Source organism: Frieseomelitta varia, unplaced genomic scaffold (assembly GCF_011392965.1).
Source record: "Frieseomelitta varia isolate USP_RPSP 00005682 unplaced genomic scaffold, Fvar_1.2 scaffold_147, whole genome shotgun sequence".
NCBI lineage: Eukaryota > Metazoa > Arthropoda > Insecta > Hymenoptera > Apidae > Frieseomelitta > Frieseomelitta varia.
The window spans coordinates 22,768-41,016 of NW_025109161.1; the positions used below are offsets into that span (position 1 = coordinate 22,768).

The 18,249-nt window shown below is 35.0% G+C and overlaps 3 protein-coding genes across 7 annotated transcripts in view; 1 reads left to right on the forward strand and 2 right to left on the reverse strand.

Annotated features, from left to right (window-relative positions):
• Positions 1-809: 809 nt before the first annotated feature.
• LOC122534893 (DNA topoisomerase 3-beta-1) lies at positions 810-5,029 on the reverse strand. Of its 2 annotated transcripts, XM_043665954.1 has the most exons (14): positions 4,493-5,029; positions 4,207-4,349; positions 3,922-4,116; positions 3,666-3,833; positions 3,464-3,592; positions 3,228-3,346; positions 2,931-3,131; positions 2,661-2,865; positions 2,398-2,580; positions 2,117-2,326; positions 1,831-2,048; positions 1,531-1,755; positions 1,195-1,456; positions 810-1,108 (listed from the first exon to the last, which is right to left on the reverse strand). In XM_043665954.1, the coding sequence occupies exons 1-14, from the start codon at positions 4,581-4,583 to the stop codon at positions 902-904; spliced, it is 2,556 nt and encodes an 851-aa protein (XP_043521889.1). In that variant the 5' UTR covers positions 4,584-5,029; the 3' UTR covers positions 810-901. The 2 variants fall into 2 exon arrangements, with proteins under 2 accessions (XP_043521889.1, XP_043521899.1); XM_043665964.1 differs by lacking the exon at positions 4,493-5,029 and having other exon boundaries at positions 3,922-4,112; positions 4,207-4,346.
• Positions 5,030-6,117: 1,088 nt separating this feature from the next.
• On the forward strand, positions 6,118-8,819 carry LOC122534952 (charged multivesicular body protein 2a). Of its 4 annotated transcripts, none has more exons than XM_043666078.1 (5): positions 6,118-6,175; positions 7,227-7,419; positions 7,492-7,667; positions 7,751-7,885; positions 7,974-8,819. In XM_043666078.1, exons 2-5 carry the CDS (start codon positions 7,252-7,254, stop codon positions 8,176-8,178), a joined length of 684 nt encoding a protein of 227 aa, XP_043522013.1. In that variant the 5' UTR covers positions 6,118-6,175; positions 7,227-7,251; the 3' UTR covers positions 8,179-8,819. The 4 variants fall into 4 exon arrangements, with proteins under 4 accessions (XP_043522013.1, XP_043522006.1, XP_043522001.1 ...); XM_043666071.1 differs by lacking the exon at positions 6,118-6,175 and adding an exon at positions 6,647-6,735; XM_043666066.1 differs by lacking the exon at positions 6,118-6,175 and adding an exon at positions 6,743-6,973.
• Positions 8,820-13,056: 4,237 nt separating this feature from the next.
• The window catches only part of LOC122534877, a 42,339-nt gene continuing 37,146 nt past the window's right edge, over positions 13,057-18,249 (reverse strand). The window contains exon 8 of the mRNA XM_043665909.1: positions 13,057-18,226. Within this exon, the coding sequence (XP_043521844.1) occupies positions 15,602-18,226 (2,625 nt within the window). The 3' untranslated portion in view covers positions 13,057-15,601. The remainder of the gene's footprint in view (positions 18,227-18,249) is intronic.

An 18,249-nucleotide genomic window follows, 5' to 3' on the forward strand; every position in this document is an offset into this window, starting at 1 on the left:
ACGATCCACCTCGTATATAGAAATTCGATCGATTTTTATTTCGCCTCTTTTAATTTTAGGGTAATTGAGTAACAGGCTAATTAGAAATGACTCCATGATTAACGTCGTGATGATTGAAAGGAAAAAGAAAGATTCTATGTTGCGCGATCTATCTTTTATGAAAAGTAATTAAGTTTTAAGGATTAATATAGTCTCAATGATCCATGCGATAACTTTCTATTTAAATTGACGTTTTCAAAGTGTGTACCATCGGTTGTATACGTTGCACGTATTTTTTGTTTTTATGATAAAATATTCAACAAATGAAATTTAAATTGTACATTTAAATAAAATAGGAAAGATGAGATATTTTAATGTACGAATATGAACAAATAAAAGTGTCATAAGTTTTGATTATAAACAGGATCATAATTCTTTTGGAATATTTTTTAATAATCTTCATGTACTTTTTATACATTACTTTTCCATTTTCTGCGTAACGATTTATTTTCTTCCTTGATTATTTATCAAAGGTTCATAAAAAATGTTTGATACGCCTTCTCTGTGCTACATATCAAGACATGTACACCGATAATAATCGATAATTTTGGTTAGTTTCTTTTCATGAATAACTAAAATCTCTAAATAATTTTCAAATAATACACATTATATATGTATACATATCTTTTCACAAAATCACAGACTTTAACTTCTAGACTTTAACTTTCTCTGTTATCCAAAACATAATACTGTCGAGTGATAATAGAAATTATATCGTACCTAAAAACAATTACAAAAAAAATAAGTTGATGTATGTATGAGTCATTGAGGTAGTGAGTACATTTCGATTTATTTTCGTAATAGCGAAAGTGTTAAAGTGTGAATAGTAACATCTATGTACTTCATTTACAAACGGAATCAATTATACAAAATATGCGGCCAATTGTGCCATCTTATCTTTTGGTGGACGTGGTTTGCCCCGACTACGACCTTTAGCATGGCCACGGCCACGAGTTGTAACCGGTTTCGAAGCAACTGCACGATGCTTTTCTACAAGAGCCATGAAAGCTGGTGTGCAAAAAACGCAACCAGTCATCTCTGTAGCTTCATTGGGGAGCTTGCTTTTTTCCTACGATTAAAAAATTGACCTTAATATGCCTTGAATATAAATGGTTTTTCCAATTATAACATGACGTTTTAGATTGATCACTTTACCTGTTTATATTCTACGGTAACTAATTGAGCTCCACACTCGCACACCTCCGTGTCGACTGTCACTTTGTGGGCATTTTCGAACAAATGAATAATGACGTCGCAACGATTACATCCAAGTTTCCATTTCGGCGCAGACGAAGGATCGAGAATAAGTATACCAGCATTGCACTCTAAACAGCTCGATAAACCATTAGAGTTCATGCCATGTGGACAAGTCGGGTGTGTGCAGGAATTACAACCACTCATTCCCTTTTTCATATCTCTGAAATTTACGATTTATACAACAGTTAATATTCAACCAATATAAAGTTGAATATTTCAATGTATATTAATTACCTAAACGGAGGATTATTGTAACAATATGGACAAAATGTGTAACTTTTTCCCCGTGCTCCGGTAGACCACGAGAGTAATTCAAAGTCATCCAATGGACACTTCAATTCTTTATAAATACGAATGTTCCCGTTTTGTGGAAGATTGTATGTTTCGTTGCAATGTGCGCAGTGCATCCTTGATGGTTTTGTTTGTATATATTTCATGTAACGTCGACATTTTCCACATCTGAATACAAAAAAGATATTATTTAGTAAAAGAAAAAAATAAATATTAAATAATCGCGTATATTTATTTATTTACCTCGAATGTGCTTTCCCTGACGCAGAAAGGGGAGAAAAAGAAACTTCAAACAACTGATCCATAGCTTCTATACTTTTTACAAAATAATGGAACTTTTGTTTGAAAATTTCTACTGTATGCTGTAACACTGCATGGAAGTCTGCTCGACCCAAAGCTATTAGATTTAATTGTTCCTCTACTGCAGACCTCATTGTAGGTGAAACTAGCTCAGGATCTATCTAATATAAATACAAATATTTTACTGCGAGTAATTCATTAATTGTTATACATGTCAAAAAATATATACCTTTTGATATCCATGAACTAACACAATTCCCAGAGAAGTAGGAACTAATTTCCTGCCAGTTGCTACGTTAACATAATTTCGCATGCATATGTTGTTTATATGTACTGGAATAGAAGCATCAGTCCCGATACCATGTTTTTCCATAAGAGATATTAATTCAGATTCTGTCAAATAATCTGGAGGTTGTGTATAACATTCGACTAACTTTATCTACAAAAATTATAAAAGATAATTTTAAATCGACTAAAATACTTTCACTCTTTATTTTATACATGCATTACCTCTTGTATATTGTATTTTTCACCCGGTACAAATCTGGGTAACGTATCATTACTTCCAAGTGCTTGCCATGTAAGTATACTAGTATATCCAGGATCTAATAAACTGTGACCGTTCGCCGTAAATACTTCCATTCCTATTTCAAATCTAACCGTGGTGCTCAAATATTTACAATCGTGAGCCAGCTATAAAATATAAAAATATCTAAACTCCTTGAAGGCAATAAAAATTCGTTTAAAATGTGCAATTAGTAACATATATTTACAGTGGCAATAAAGTGTCGAGTTATATAGTCATACAATCTCCATGTGTCTCCACCAAGTTCGTTTCGAGTAGCATGTTTCATTGGAGTAATAGGAGGATGATCTCCAACATTCAATCCTTTTTTTGGTCTATTAATTCCAGTCGCTAATATCTTACGAACTTGATCACCCCAATCGGGATTGTTTTGCTGTTGCTTCAACACTGCACTAAACATGAATTGATACATACACAAGAAAGATATAAAAAAATTTTGAAGTTACTTTTGGCTTACAGTAGATCGAAATTTTCTGGATATAATGTTGTTTCAGTTCGAGGATAACTTATGTATCCTTGAGTGTAGAGATGTTCTGCAATCTGCATAGCTTGATGGGGACCCATTCCTAAACCTGAACTTGCTACTCTCATCAATTCTACTGTATTTAAGGCTATAGGTCGCGATTTTGTTTTTTCGGTCGTTTCTACGCCTATAATTCTACAACATTTAATAGGACAAAAATTATTATATTATTTCAATATTAATCTAAAATATTCGTCATAAATAAATAAATACAAAAATCCGAGAACTTACGTTGTTTGATCATATTCTTTCACATGACTCAGAAACATATTCGCTATTTCCTTGTCAAAACATCGGACGCGGCTCCAACTCAAAATAATGTCTTGCCCATCGGAAGATTTAACTGTAACCTTCAATGCATTCGAGTTTATCTTCTTCCTCTTACTAAATCATAGAGGGATTATATTCTGACATATAAGAAGTATTTATATGTCAAGATGAGACATAACTTTTTGAATAAATTATACCTGTAGAACCCAATAAGGATCTGGCTTAAACGTTTGAATTTCATCGTGCCTTTGCACACAAAATCCTAATGTTGGTGTTTGGCAAGGGCCGTAGGAAATAAGAGACACATCTAGATCTCCATATTTACCCTAGGAAAGGCAAAAAAAAAAAGAATTGAATATCTGATATAAAAAAAATCTTTCTCTTTCATAATGATCCTACCTGAAAAAATTTTGTCTGAAATCTTGTGAAAGCACAACCAATTCGCAAATCTAACTCTTGTCTAGCATCAACACTCTTTGCTTCATTTTCATTTGGCTTTACTAGGTTTAATAATGCGGATTTTATGTCTTTCTCTGTAATAGCAGAAAATCTTGCCCTCCAAATATCCTACATAAATATAAAATTCATCAAACTCCATTAACACGATATAAACAACCAAATTATTGGTTGGTGAAACAATCCATAGAAAATCTACATTTGGATTTAATCTCCTATTCATTCCTTGTTGAACAGCATATATAACTTCAAAACAAATGTTTTCACCCTCTTTATCACAGTCCAACCACAATACTAAATAATCACAATGAGCACCTTCCTTAGCCAAAAAATAGGGGATTTTCAATCTAGGAACTGCTTCCTTCTTCTCAGTTGGGCACGAAAATAACTCTGCCTTGAACATAATAAAAATGATGTTATTCATATAATAAAATATGATAAAACAAAATGATAAACTTCATAGAATTCTTAATTTTTAACTTACAGGATCAACTTTGTCCCAGTTATTATACTTTCCAATGAAATCTAATGTCATGACATGACCAAAGACAGAGGTCATTTTAAAATTTACAGTTTCATATCTGAACTGACCTACCCATTCATGTACCGAACAAGATCCATTTAAACCTATAATTTTTTTTTAATTAGATAGAAGTGTACTATGAAACATAAGTATCTATAAATCATTACATCATAAATTTGATGATTTTTTAACTTAAAATATCATAAAATTACGTATATGCATTAAATTTTACAAAAATATAACCTACCTTTTCGCGACGTACACCGACCATTACTTAAAATATTGGCTAACGAAGCAGCCAATGATGGTTTTTCAGCCACCATTAAAGCCGTCTTCATTTTTACACGATATTTTATCTGTATATTTAGTTTTACAAGCAAATATCGTTAACTTCGGCTAAGAAACTCCGACATCATACATTCGAAGATGCTTACTGTAAGATACTGTACGCATGACATGTCACTCATTTCGAAATATTAACAAATTTATTAAATTACTTTTTATGTTAATTATTTACGAATATCCTTATGTCTTTTTTCTTTTTTAAAGTACAATAAAGATTCCGGTTCTTACACAACAATTAAGATGACAAGCTAAGCAGATGTAACATGTAATAGTACCATTGACTAACTAGATAGACCGGAAATCCAATGTTTTTTTGTGTCCCATGTTTAAGGAGCATCTAATCCCCGTATCGCAGACGAGGTATATGAGATATATTCATGTCAATGTTTAAATACCTCGTCTGTGCTTATGCGTAAAATACGCCTAAAAAGTAATTTGTTTTTCTTGTCAATATTTCAAACGCTGAGACAGGAAATCCTATTACATGTCCAGTATCAATTCTATCTTTAACCAATGATAGTACTCTTTTTCTATATGATGTAAACTGAAGTTATCGACATAAAAAGTTTAAATTTTTATCGACTTCATTAGGCATGTGGATCACCCCTAGCATAGGTGCCGGAACTAATTTATATTGTTATCCTTATCACTCGCTGTTGCCCTCTTCGTCTACCGCGCCTGTATGTCTGTCCTTGTCGCACGCTGTTGCTCTCCTTGTCTACCGCATAGATATGTCTGTCCTTGTCACACGTTATCGCTCTCCTTGTCTAATGACGCTAGACAAGGAAAGCAATAGTGAGCGACAAGGACAGACATATTTGCGAGGTAGACAAGGAGGTTAATAGCGTGTAACAAGGACTGACATATTCAAGGAGAGTGATAGTATGCGACAAGAACAACAATATAAATTAGTTCCACCATTTCATCGCTACACGACGCTAATATTTTAATGCCTCTAGCGGCTAGAACATTTAGTCTTTCCTTAGCGTACCAGTTCTAAAGACACGAATATTATAAGTGGATGCCACTTAGCTACGGATCAACTGCAATCTTTAGGTTGCAATGTGCGGATGGCAACGATACTTTTTAGGATGGGTGTCGTTTCTCGGCCCAAGCTAGTTCCTAATAAACCGAGCGTCTAAGGTTAGGCGTCACCGGCATCAGCCCCGTTGATGAATCTGGCGCCGACTCTGAAACGAAATACACTCCACCTTCTATATCCTTTATATCCTTATATTTTACGTAAAATCACCCGGTACAGAAAGTTCACCCTTAGTACCATTTACTCACGAATTGCAAATTGTATATTTTCAGTTATATATATCTGTATCTATGTACAAAAATGAAAAGTCCCATGCAAGAGCAAAGGAAGCAGTTCCTTCTCTCAGTAACCAACTAGGTTTTGTTTGTTCTGCGTGACACTCTCAACCAATAGGTATTCTTAAATTTACGAATGAATTGAAAATAACCAACCAGACCCACATTCTTTTCATGGAACTTCTCATCTCTGCACGACGTGTTGATGCAAAGATGAGAAGTATAAGTTATCGTTTCAAATCTTGAAATTGAGTTACAGTTGAATTCGGTAAAAATATATTTAATTTTATACAAAATATAAAATAATAATGTATCAAATTTTAATTTGTTTTGTTTTGAGGATTATGGGAGAAATGATTGTAATTATAGAAGATGAGAAACTAATTTTTTTTATAGAAAGAATCATTTATGATGATTCATTTGATTGCTATTTTATCTAAACGAGTTCAAATATGTTTCATTGCGTTTGTGGTATTAATTGATGAAGGAATTCAATTCTAACTTACTTTAATATATATTATATTACAACAATTAGTTTTATATATGTTATGTTTTACGAATTACCTTCTAAACCAATAAAACCTCTAGAAATATTTATTGGTTTTTCATAATCTTTAATTCTGAACTTTTTGACCAAGAACGATGTATCTTAATTTGAAAAAAGTTTAGTCGGTAATATTTAAAATTGTTATTGTTAAAACGCAAGGAGAAGAAATTAAAACTTTCCTTATTATAATTATCAAATAGGCATTTTAAGATCGGTCTCGTAGGTTACATTTTAATGTAAATACGCAGGCTGTTCATATTCATCATTACGAAAGGAAACGTGTACGTGTAAATTTTGTAGTGTATTATGGTTTACACAATGTATTACGATAACGTTATGTTATCTTTTTTACTTTAAGGAAACCTGAAATGTCAAAATCATCTACGATACACAATTACACTCGCAGTAGCGTTTGTAATCATTTTAGACGTGTGACTCATTCAGTCTGTCAGATTGAATTGTCGAGACGGATGTCTTAACCTATAAAAAATCCATTTTGAACGATAGTAGTCTTTTATAGTATTCTTTGTTCTTATCTTTTAGTATAGTCTTTGATATAATTAGGTAATTTTTGCATTATAAGTTCTATTGTGTTAATTAAATATCAATATATTTCGTTCCGATCTATACAATCGCCTTTTTCAAAGTTAATCATTCATCAGTTATTTTTATAATTAAGCGTTTTAACTTCTAAATAATAATTATTTTTAATTCCGTGCAATGGCAATCATAACCTCTTTTGAACTTTCATAATTGATATCAATTTTCATAGGTGAAGTTATAATAGTGTATCAGTCATGGAGTGGTTATTTGGAAAACGTATTACTCCTGAGGAGATGCTCAGAAAAAATCAAAGAGCTTTAAACAAAGCTATGCGAGACCTTGACAGAGAAAGAATGAGGATGGAGCAACAAGAGAAAAAGATTATTGCAGATATAAAGAAACTTGCTAAAGATGGACAAATGGTAATCTGGTTTAGTCCTATAATATTTATCTTTTATATCATTTAGGAATTTTCATTTCATTTCATTCGCTAGGATGCTGTGAAAATTATGGCTAAAGATCTTGTGAGAACTAGACGCTATGTGAAAAAGTTCATGTTGATGAAAGCAAATATACAAGCAGTTTCTTTAAAGATTCAAACATTACGTTCGCAAAATACCATGGCACAAGCAATGAAGGGAGTCACAAGAGCAATGCAAAACATGAACAAGTGAGAATTTGTCTTGTTCATTTAAAATTAAGATTGTAAAATATTTATTATTTACTATTTATGAAAATTATATGATTTCACAGGCAATTAAATCTTCCTCAAATACAGAAAATATTACAAGAATTCGAAAAACAGTCAGAAATAATGGATATGAAAGAAGAAATTATGAATGATGCCATTGATGATGCAATGGAAGATGAGGGTGATGAAGAGGAAAGGTATATGATAAAATTATTTATGTTTTTCTTGAAAAAAAAGTGGAAACTTGTTTATTGAATACTTCGAATACTTATTCTATCTATACAGCGATGCCATTGTGTCGCAAGTTTTGGATGAACTGGGTCTCCAATTGACAGATCAGTTGTCAGGTTTACCACAAGCATCTGGTTCATTAAATGTAGCAAGTTCCAAGCAACCAGTTGCAACTGCAACAGGGAATGATGAAGGTGGAAATTTGGCAGACGCGGACGCAGATCTGCAAGCTAGGCTTGAGAATTTACGGCGTGAATAAAAACATAAAATTACATAAGCGAAAAATGTATAAAAAATGTAAAAAAAGAATTGGTTTTGTAAGCATAATTAATTATGATTGCTTTACCAATCTAGTTGGAAATGTGAATACTTTATTCTAGCACTTATTATTGAATGCGTTCACTCAGATAATTGATTGTTATTTCTATCGCTTAAAACAATTATAAATTTGTGATACAGGAATGATAAAGAAACAGAGGTGTATATGCTAGATTATGTATTAATCTATATTGTTACTTTTTTATGAAAAAAAAGGGTAGAAAAATGATATAACTTTAAGATAATCTAAGAAATTTAGGTATCTTAAAGTTCCTGTGCATACTTGTTTCGCATAATTTTGTAAAATGGACAACTTATATTCAAAGTGCTGATCTATTATAACAAAATACTTACTTATTATATTTTAATAATTATATGTACATAGATTTTCTTCAGAAATTTATAGTTTACGTATATGTATATATACGCTTTTATTTTTTTAGAAAATATTGTACACTTAGAAGGATAAATAAGCAAAACATGTTAGCAGATTTTATATAAAGAAGAAAAGGTGAGAACTAAATCAAGCTGTGCATTAATATTCAAAATAAGCACAATGAATAAATTCGTTCACTGCTTTTATCAAGACTTGATTATTCAGTGCCTCATAATGTATTTACTTGATATTATGTAATAGTAAAAAGTATGCATTACTCACAAACATAATAACCATATTAATAAAATTTATTTATAAATTGTATTAACTACAACAACGGAATCTGTGTTATATATTAACAAATTGGTTGATAGAAATGCAGTGAAACAAGATTGTGCAATGATATTAGATATTAATATGCGGATAACACGCACATATACACGCATATAGTGTGTGTATATATATATATATATACTATATATGTATATATACATATAAATCGCTTAATAATAAAAATGTCATTAAGAATAATGAACTATAAGTAAAAGAAAAAGGTAATTGAAATGCATTTTTTAATACCTTGATATGAATAATTATACATATTATAACTTACCTCTAAAAATTATCGTTAAATCGATTTTAAATAAGAAAACAACCAATCTTAAATAATTCCAAACAATTTGACATTCAAACTGACATTCTAGAATTATAAATAATTAAAAAATCACAAAAACGTATTAATTTTTTTCAAAATCATTTGGAATAATATTTATTTCCAAAGGGTATCGTCATAGTCAATAATTCTATGAGAAATATGAAATATTATCTCTATTAAACAAAATGTACATAATAATGCGCATTAGATACTCATTTTAATGATTGTGAAATACAGATATAAAATAGAAGTCTGGTCTGGTTTCGAGCATGGCCTAATTACGCTCAAAATGAATATGAACGTTTAATTAATCGATTAAGTGCACTGAATCAATAATTCGGTATCGTTATGGAGAGTTCAAATAAATGTATTTATGTACTGAACCGCATATTACGATATTATTGAGAGACCAAAAAAAAAAAGAACAGGAAAAGAAAGAAAAAATTGTTTACGATATTATTAAAGTGGAAGAACAAGGACATCCAAGAATACGCGAACTTTTTAAATTACATGCAGCTTTCTTAATTGTTAAAGACAGTTGATCATTTTGGAAGATAAAATAGTTATAATAAACTAATAATTTTTTTTTTTTATCATTACTAATTTTCAATTACGAATCACTAAAAACCATTGATTTATCTTTTTTTCCTTCTTATTATCCAATGATTAAATTGGTTGTAATTGAAAAAATAGAATTCGCGTGTTCTTTTATAATTCCTTCATTCTCCGAATGGTAAACCCTATAGAAATATGTAGTTTATGATGTAGTTTACAAAACTGTGATGGAACCTTCTGTCAATCACATGTATATATATTGTCAATATCTTTTTAAACATCTCTTGGGGTACCGCCCAAACATAACGTACCTCAAGCTAAAATTGTAATTACCGAAGAAATGTTTTGTAGCGCCCCCGTTATGTTCACTTAGAATTAAACGCTTTCAAAAATTCGCGCCCATCATTAATACTTCGATAGTCATATGAAGTATTGTAATATATTAGATAATAGGTGTTTAATAGTAGATGATAGTAAGTATACTAAAAGAAAATAAAACATATGCAAGTTCGTAATATCGGAGATGGATCTGTTTCGCTTATATATATATAGTAGTTGAATGTCATATGAGCTTAAAATGCTTGTTGGTTAAACATCAGTAACTTTTGGCGGGAAATTTCCTCAAGCAACATTACATTGAATCATGCGGGAGGATGTAATCGAAAAATCATTTCAAGTTCACTGTGATTATATTCGTTAACGTTCGTTGAAAAATTCATGTAACGAGGATATTACCCTGATATTCGTGCAGATAAACGGAAATGGTCAGGGGGGCAGACGAATTTTAGTCTGCTTCGAGTACGTTTACTAACTGTGATTCTTTGATGGTACGCAATCACGGGTTCGTCGTAAGCACCATTTCTATATCGTAATCGTTTTCATCGAATACGATTTTTTTTTATATGCGTGTTAATCAGGATCAATCTGAAAAATTTTAAACAGAACAAAGAGATGCAAGAAACGAACTTCTTGTCTTATAACTTAATATAACAGATTTGTTCTACGTTCGTCTGATAATCGAAAATTTAAAAAGAAAAAATTAAAGTCGGAAAGAAAATTATACACAAATAAAAAAAAAAAGGAAAAAAAAATTTGTTCCCAACGTAGCAAAGACAAATTTTCAGACTGATCCGTAGTATTTATTTACTACGGAATAACGCGCCAGATGCTACGATATGCAATAGAAAGTCGTATGCAACACTGAACCTCATGTTATTATCGTAATAATTATACACTTCTCGTTGGATGGAAGGGGAATAAATATGCGCGAAGAACAATTCACTTTTTTTTCCTTTTAAATATTCACTATATAGGTATGGGATTATTAGACCTTATATACGGTGTGTAATCTGTGCATTATGTACGTTTCTCTTTCTTTGTACGCAATGTCTTTTACGTGTACGTACTTGTACGCATGTATGTTACGATATACATGCACATAACATATATACACATTTATAAGCTATGTCGAACACAGCCTTCTCTAGATACGGCAATAAGATCTGACAGTTTTTTTTGTTTTCGTATTCTTTTTTTCGTTTGTTCCTTAAATCTGTATTAAAATTATGAATCGGAAAAACTGAAGTCATCTTTTATTTATTATATGTACATAGTAGTAACCACGTGCGAATATATCGATACTCTTGGTTCAATTGAGTCGAATTAATTCCCATTGTGTTCGATATAATTCCAGCACGGTAATGATATTGGAGGAAGACTATATATATATAAAAATATTAAACTTAAAGATCGTAGTTAATGAAGATGTTAATTTCTATTCTTCTCCGACGAGTGAGAAACAATAATTCGCACATGCTTGATCTATAATAACTATTATAGAACTGCGGATGTTTATGCGCTTGTAGGAAGTTTGAAGGTGCAAAAATTAATGGATGGAACAAAATATGAATTTGCATAAGCATCCGTAGTCCAGCTATTGATATTCATTTTGACAATCTTACTCCCGCGTGCTTCATCTCTTCAAGATCCATTTTTTTTTTTTTTTTGTACATCACCTTTTTTAACATGCGTTATACGTAATATTAATTAAGAAACTCACGAGTAAAGTATTGTGTATATATCTACTTTATGGACGAGAACAAAAATTGATCGTGGACGTTCGTGACAACGTAGATGAGCAACGATTAGGCTTTCGATTAAAATACGCTGATCACGTAGGATTCCCACCTTATCGATTGTGCACTCATTGGTTGTGTTCCACAATGGCACTAGTGTCGCCAAATGATGCACCCCCTGGAATAACCTTCTTTTTTGTACGCTTTTTCTCGTTTAAATATCGCGTGAGACTCTGAGAATAAATTTCAGTTATAGTATAGCTAATGAAAGGCAATTATATGAACTTTTGTACAGGAAACAATCAAAGTAAATCTATGAGATGGCTTCCTAAAAGTCATTGTTTAACATTTAAAAACAGCCCGTTTCGAGATTCATTAAATTGTAATAAGATTGCCGATATATATATATATACGTATGTATGTATACATGTATTTATGTAAGTATGTATGTATTGATTTTTGTATTAGATATTTACAAAAAAAGTGTAGCAAAGTATGCTCGTCATAACATATGAAGTATAATATCACTGGATTCGTTAAACTTTACTTTTTCTTTTATCAGAGAATTGTTTAATTCTTTGTATATGCGCGATCGTACGTTACTACTATGATATCTACGGTATTTTAAACGTTTTTGTAAATTGGTTTGACATTAAGTCAACAATTTCACGAACTACGTGTATATTTATATTTCTTTTTTTGCTGTATTTTTCTTTTGCTGTTCGTTTTAACTTGTATGATCTTTGTAGTCAGCACTGTCTTTTTTTCTTTTTTCTTTTTTAAATATACGTATATGTGAAATATACAGTCCGGTTGTATCATAGTGTTTGGGCCGAGATGTTTTAATCCCATTGTTTCTTCCTTTGTACATTAATTATTCCGTGCCTATGGATGAACCTCCGCGACATTTTCCCTAAAAATCACGATCTTTTAGCTTTTAAAAACCGTGTCTCGCCTTGAGTATCCTTGAAAAAGCAAGGAATTTAAGAGAATTGGAATTTTACTAAGTTTCCTAAATAAAGAATTAACGGTTATTCTGCTGTCTCGTGATATATTCTTATCGAATGGTCCGATAGTTATTGCGGTATTACAAATGCTTCCTCAGAATTTCGAGCTATATCTTGTTTTTATTTTTTTTTTATTTTTTGAAATCCGAGAAACTCGAAATCATCATGAAGTCGTCTGTTCGTTGAACACGCGCGATTACACTTCGGTTTGCGATTCCGATAACAAACGTATTCTATATTTTTGGTCCTTTTTTTTGTATTAACTTTTTTTTTTTTTTGCGTCCTTTGTCGGTAAGGTAGATCTTCTTTCACTGAGATTCTATCTCAATGAGCATTTACATTGTGAAACTTTCTAATTAGCATCTCGTTCGCGGTGGATTCTCTTAACCTTATCGAAAATTCAGAAACTTTCTTGATATCGAACTGTAGTCAACCGGAACTGTTTCGCGGAGAATGTGTTTCTCCTTTAATTTCACTTTCCAGTGTGTTCGTCCAATTTGCTCTCTTTTGTACACTTACAAACCGCATCTCTTCTGTATGTTCTGTTAATCGTTTAAGTAGATATTCTGTTTGAAGTAATTGGAGCAACCCTATCCATAAGAGGATCTCGAGTCAGGCTTCTACATATAGGATGTTCCACTTTTACTATGAATGCGTTCTGAATATCTACATCTCGAAATATTTAAAATATGTACAGTTTTACAGTTTTCAAATATCTCAAATATTAGAAATATTAACTACCTAACCTAACCTGAAGTTACACTTACGACAGAGGAATTTCAAAGAATCCACGAGAACAGTCTTTCAAGCGTAATCAGATTCTTACAACGCGTTAAAAAGTAAGATAAACGCCGACAATGAAATTATAATATAATTTACAACAATAATCGAAGATTTTCACTAAAGGTCCAATAGCTTTCTAAGCATCAAAGTGGATGACTCTCCAATAACTTTAAGCAGCGTATCTTCCTGTTTCGTCAGCTGAACTTCCTCGTTGGTAATAGCGCAATAACATCCGTTACTTTGGAATAGCAGTTCCTATACAATTTATTATCCTAAACGCTCGGTTCTCACAATACAGGCTTGTCGCTATCTACGAGACACGCGTGGCAAATGAACGTCATTGAAGCATCATTTTTTTCTTTTTTTATGCCTGGAAGTGATCTACGCTTGTCGAACAAGAATGGTCATATTATTTATCGTAAAAAGAAAGTCTCTCGTGATTGTTGCAAATGTCATATATATATATCTTTTTTTTCTTTCTTTTCTCGTTTATTCTCAAATTAGAAACGACGTGTGAGAATTACTATCGTGATAGAGCAATGGCATTTCGTTTGTCGTAATCTTACTAGAACGCGATTATTCATTCATTATATTCTATTATTAAATGTTCCGTTACGAAGGTATTTTTTTTTTTTTATGTCGTTCCTCGAGGAAAAAAGAACAGCCGAACTATGATGTAAAGGGATGAAATTCAACTGAAAGACTCCTTGGTAATGTTAAACGTTTGAAAGAGTGAGGTGAACTGAATGACTACACTAAGGAACAGTTCTTGGTATGTCCAAGGTCAGACTGTTCTCCCTACTGCAGTACTTGCTTCACCTTTCTCAATTAGAAATACACAGTATATACATTGAAATAATAATAAATAAAAATTAATTTTAGGAGCAAAGAATGCTGAACAATAGGCAGAAGAGTGAACATACCAGAAACGCCTGTAATTATAATCGTACTGTACAGAACAGATATAATGCAATGGAAAACATTGTGCCCGTTTTTTTTTTTTCACGGGAGAATGATCACGGGTGGGCGACGAATTGAACGATGAAAAGATTTAGGAACCACAGATCTAACGGTTAAACTAAAGCTACGCATTATCGCGTAATCGATCCGAGACCAAAATGGAAATCTTTTCTTCCACTGATGAAACAACGACCTAACAAAGTGATCAAGTAAAGAAGAAACGTTTGGTCAAGCACTTAGACGAATGATACAAATTACTATGCTACTAGTGTTGCTTATCTGATGAATTATTTCTTGTTTACCGATCTGTGCGCTTACGTCGGAAACGTATCTTCTTTTTTTTTTCTTTTTTTATTTTACATATTTACATCTGGTTCCTCTTCTTTCGGTTTCATCTCTTATCCCGTGCCAACCTCTTATGTTTCTGGCAGATAGCTAATGATATCGTTCCCTTCAATTTAAATCGATAGGAAACTAAACACTGTGCTTGATCTAAACGTAATACCAGAAGTGATTTCTCTGTTTCTCTCAGTCAAAATCCAATCTCCTCATAGTTCTAACTTCTTCATACTTCTAACGTCTCATAGTTCTTCTCATAGTTTAAAAATTTTTACATCCACTTGTTTGGACTCGACTCATAGTACTCGGCTACTCACTTTCGACCTGAACAAATAAATAAGAAAAGCGATAATAAATTCCTATAAGTACAGTGTTTTCATTAGCTACCAACCGTACCTGCGCTTGGTTTTAATAACAAAGCAATTAGCCTACTCTTTGTCGTAACGTCGTGTGTGCCCAACATAAACCGAATTGAGAATCGAGAAGCGTTTCACGAGGTTTAGCGAGCTTCACGAACTGATTATCCTTGCCCGATAAGCGATCTAACCGGCGGCGTGGCGACGCACGAGGCGCGACGCTCCGCGCGCGAACGGGACAGGGGCGTCCGCCTCGAGTCATATAGTCCAGACCTGCACCTTCTCCGCGACGATGCACCAGCTCGCGTGATCGTAGTAAGACGAGATAATGTGCAAGTTCTCCACGTATTTGTTGATCAGTTGGTCCAGCTCGCCCTCCCTGAACACGTGATAGTACTGATGATAAGTGATGGCACCGCCCCCGCGATCGGACGGCAGAGATTCTTGGGACGATGATCCAGTCAGGGAGTCGTTGCTACCTGTCGTGGTTACCAGACAATCGGTGCTGCGTTTGCTATTGTCTGGATACCTCGGTGGCGTCTCCTCCGAGGCGGATCTCCTTTGCAATTGGAGCCTTCGTTTCTCAGCGTACGACTTAGGATACTCGTTGGTGTTCGACAGCAGCGACATCATGCTGCTGCACAATCTCCCGGTGGAGTCTGCACGACTTCCGTCGCTGAAGCTGATGGTATTATCGATGGATTCGCCAATGTCGCTGGACCCTATAGAGTTGGCGCTTCTTAGATAGGATTTCTCAGAGGACTGCTTGTCCAAGGAGGATGTTTCTTTCTCGTTCATGAACTCCCCGGTATTAGAGACCATCACAAAATCCATTATATCGTCCGAGGTGCTTCTATGCATCTCTTCGTTGAAGCCGTTGTTAGTGTTGCTCAACCAGGCGATCGTGTTTGATAAATCGTTGTATTTGGACTTGTTGGGTATCGACGATGAAACGTCGTAAGGGGGAAGGGATTCGACGTCCAAGTCTTTCTTCGACAGGAATGGTTTGTCTAAAATGTTCTGGTCGTTCTTGTTCTCGTCCAGCCCGTGCATCAAGTTCTCACTGAGTTTCTCGGTGAAGTCTATCAGATGTTTGCGGCATTCTTCGTTCCACGTGTCCTCAACTTCCGGTAATTGGATATCCGACTTCGTTTTAACTTTCGTGTCGCTGCCAGCTGAACTCTCGATGCTGTCCTGTTGTGCTACTTGCGTCGGATACGGTTTAGTGTGCGTTTTCGTGATGGCCGTCTCGACAGCGTCCTCCAGGGAACTGGCGACGTTAGCCGCAGCCTCCAGAAGTCTAGAAGACTGAGACGAGCTACTGTCCCCCGTTGTCTTCGTCTCGTCTTCCTTGGAATCAGCTACGTACCCTGACGATTCGTCAGCTGTCACGTCGCTAGGATCGGACACGTTTTCAGCCGAGCTGTCCAATACCTCGGACTCGGTGCACTCGGACTTAGTGTTATCCTTCTTAGCCATGTATCTCTCGTCAGAGATCACGCTGATCACAGAACCCACGGAATCCGGCGAGGACACTCCGCTGGAATCGCTATCGAGGTCGTCAGTCTCCGGATTGAACAGCTCCAGCGAGAGCAACCGTGGTAGTACCTTGGTAACGGCCTCCAAACGACCACTGGCCGTTGTCGAAGCTCTTCTGACTAGAGGGAACGACGGTTTGGTTCTGGTTGCGAAGCCAGGCTTCTGTTTCAACAGCTCCTTGATCTGATTCAGTCTAACCTTACGACTCTCTTCCTCCTTAGTGATTTCGAAGGTGCCCTTCTCCTGCAACGATACATCCGGACTGTCGTCCACAGGTAAGAGCGGGGTGGTGTCCTTGATAGTTTTCGGTTCTTCAACCTCCAGACTCTCAGTCATAGATCTGTAAGCGCGTATAGTCTGCAAGCTGGGCTTCTTCCCCTCCAAGAAATTATTCCTTCCGCAAATCTCGCTCTCGATATTTTTTTTATTACCCTGCGAGTCCTCGTTGGTCGGCGGATGGCAGCCGTTGTTCAAAACCTCTGTCCTCTTCGCGTTAACGGTATTGTCTCCAGATGCTTGTTGCTGGCTGGCGACAGCGTTTGAACCAAAGAACGGCCTGGTAAATACAGGATTCAAAGCACATGGGGAGAGGCCTGGTGGACTAGGTGGTGGTAGAGATTTGCTGGTAGCTGGGAACTGTTTGAGCAACGGGGATATGGAAATGATCTTCATTCTCGAGTTAGTGTCAGGCGGATGTTTGACGCGCGGCGAAGGTGGCGCTGAGATACTTCCCAGCTGATGGCCACCGGAGGCTGGGATAACAGCCTCTGTCGTTGGCTGTGCCTCCTGCTTTGGCACGAAAATCACGGATGCGAAACTGTCCTCGGAGTCGACGCTCGTGTCGCTTTGCAAACTGCTGTCCTTCGACGAGTCCGAGCCATCCTCGCGAGACAAACGTCTTTCGATCACCTCTGTCTCTCGTTTCGGCGTAGTGGCAGCCTGAACCTTCGAATCATTGCCATTTGTCTTCGATGCTTCGTCGATCGACCCGTTAGCCGTATTCGCGTCGTTCTCGCTGGACTTCCATCCCTGTAAGATCTTCACGAATCCGTTTTTGATCGATATGCCGGACACCTCGATATTCGTCGTGGATTGTTTAATCTTGTTCGTAAGGCCACTTTTCAACAGTTGAAATCTCTTTGTCGCGTTTACGGAATAGAGGGAGTCTCTGAGGGATTCGAAGGTTTTCCCCTTGCAGATGATATCCTCGTTCAGGGACGCCTGTTTCATTATGTTCCTTCGCACCCTTTCTTTCTCTTCTAACCTGTCGGTAGACATCAGCTCCTCGTTCATCGAGCTCTGTTTCAAGATGCTTCCCCGTTTCAAGTAGTGACCAGGTGTTACCTGGAACGCCAAACAGAACCAAA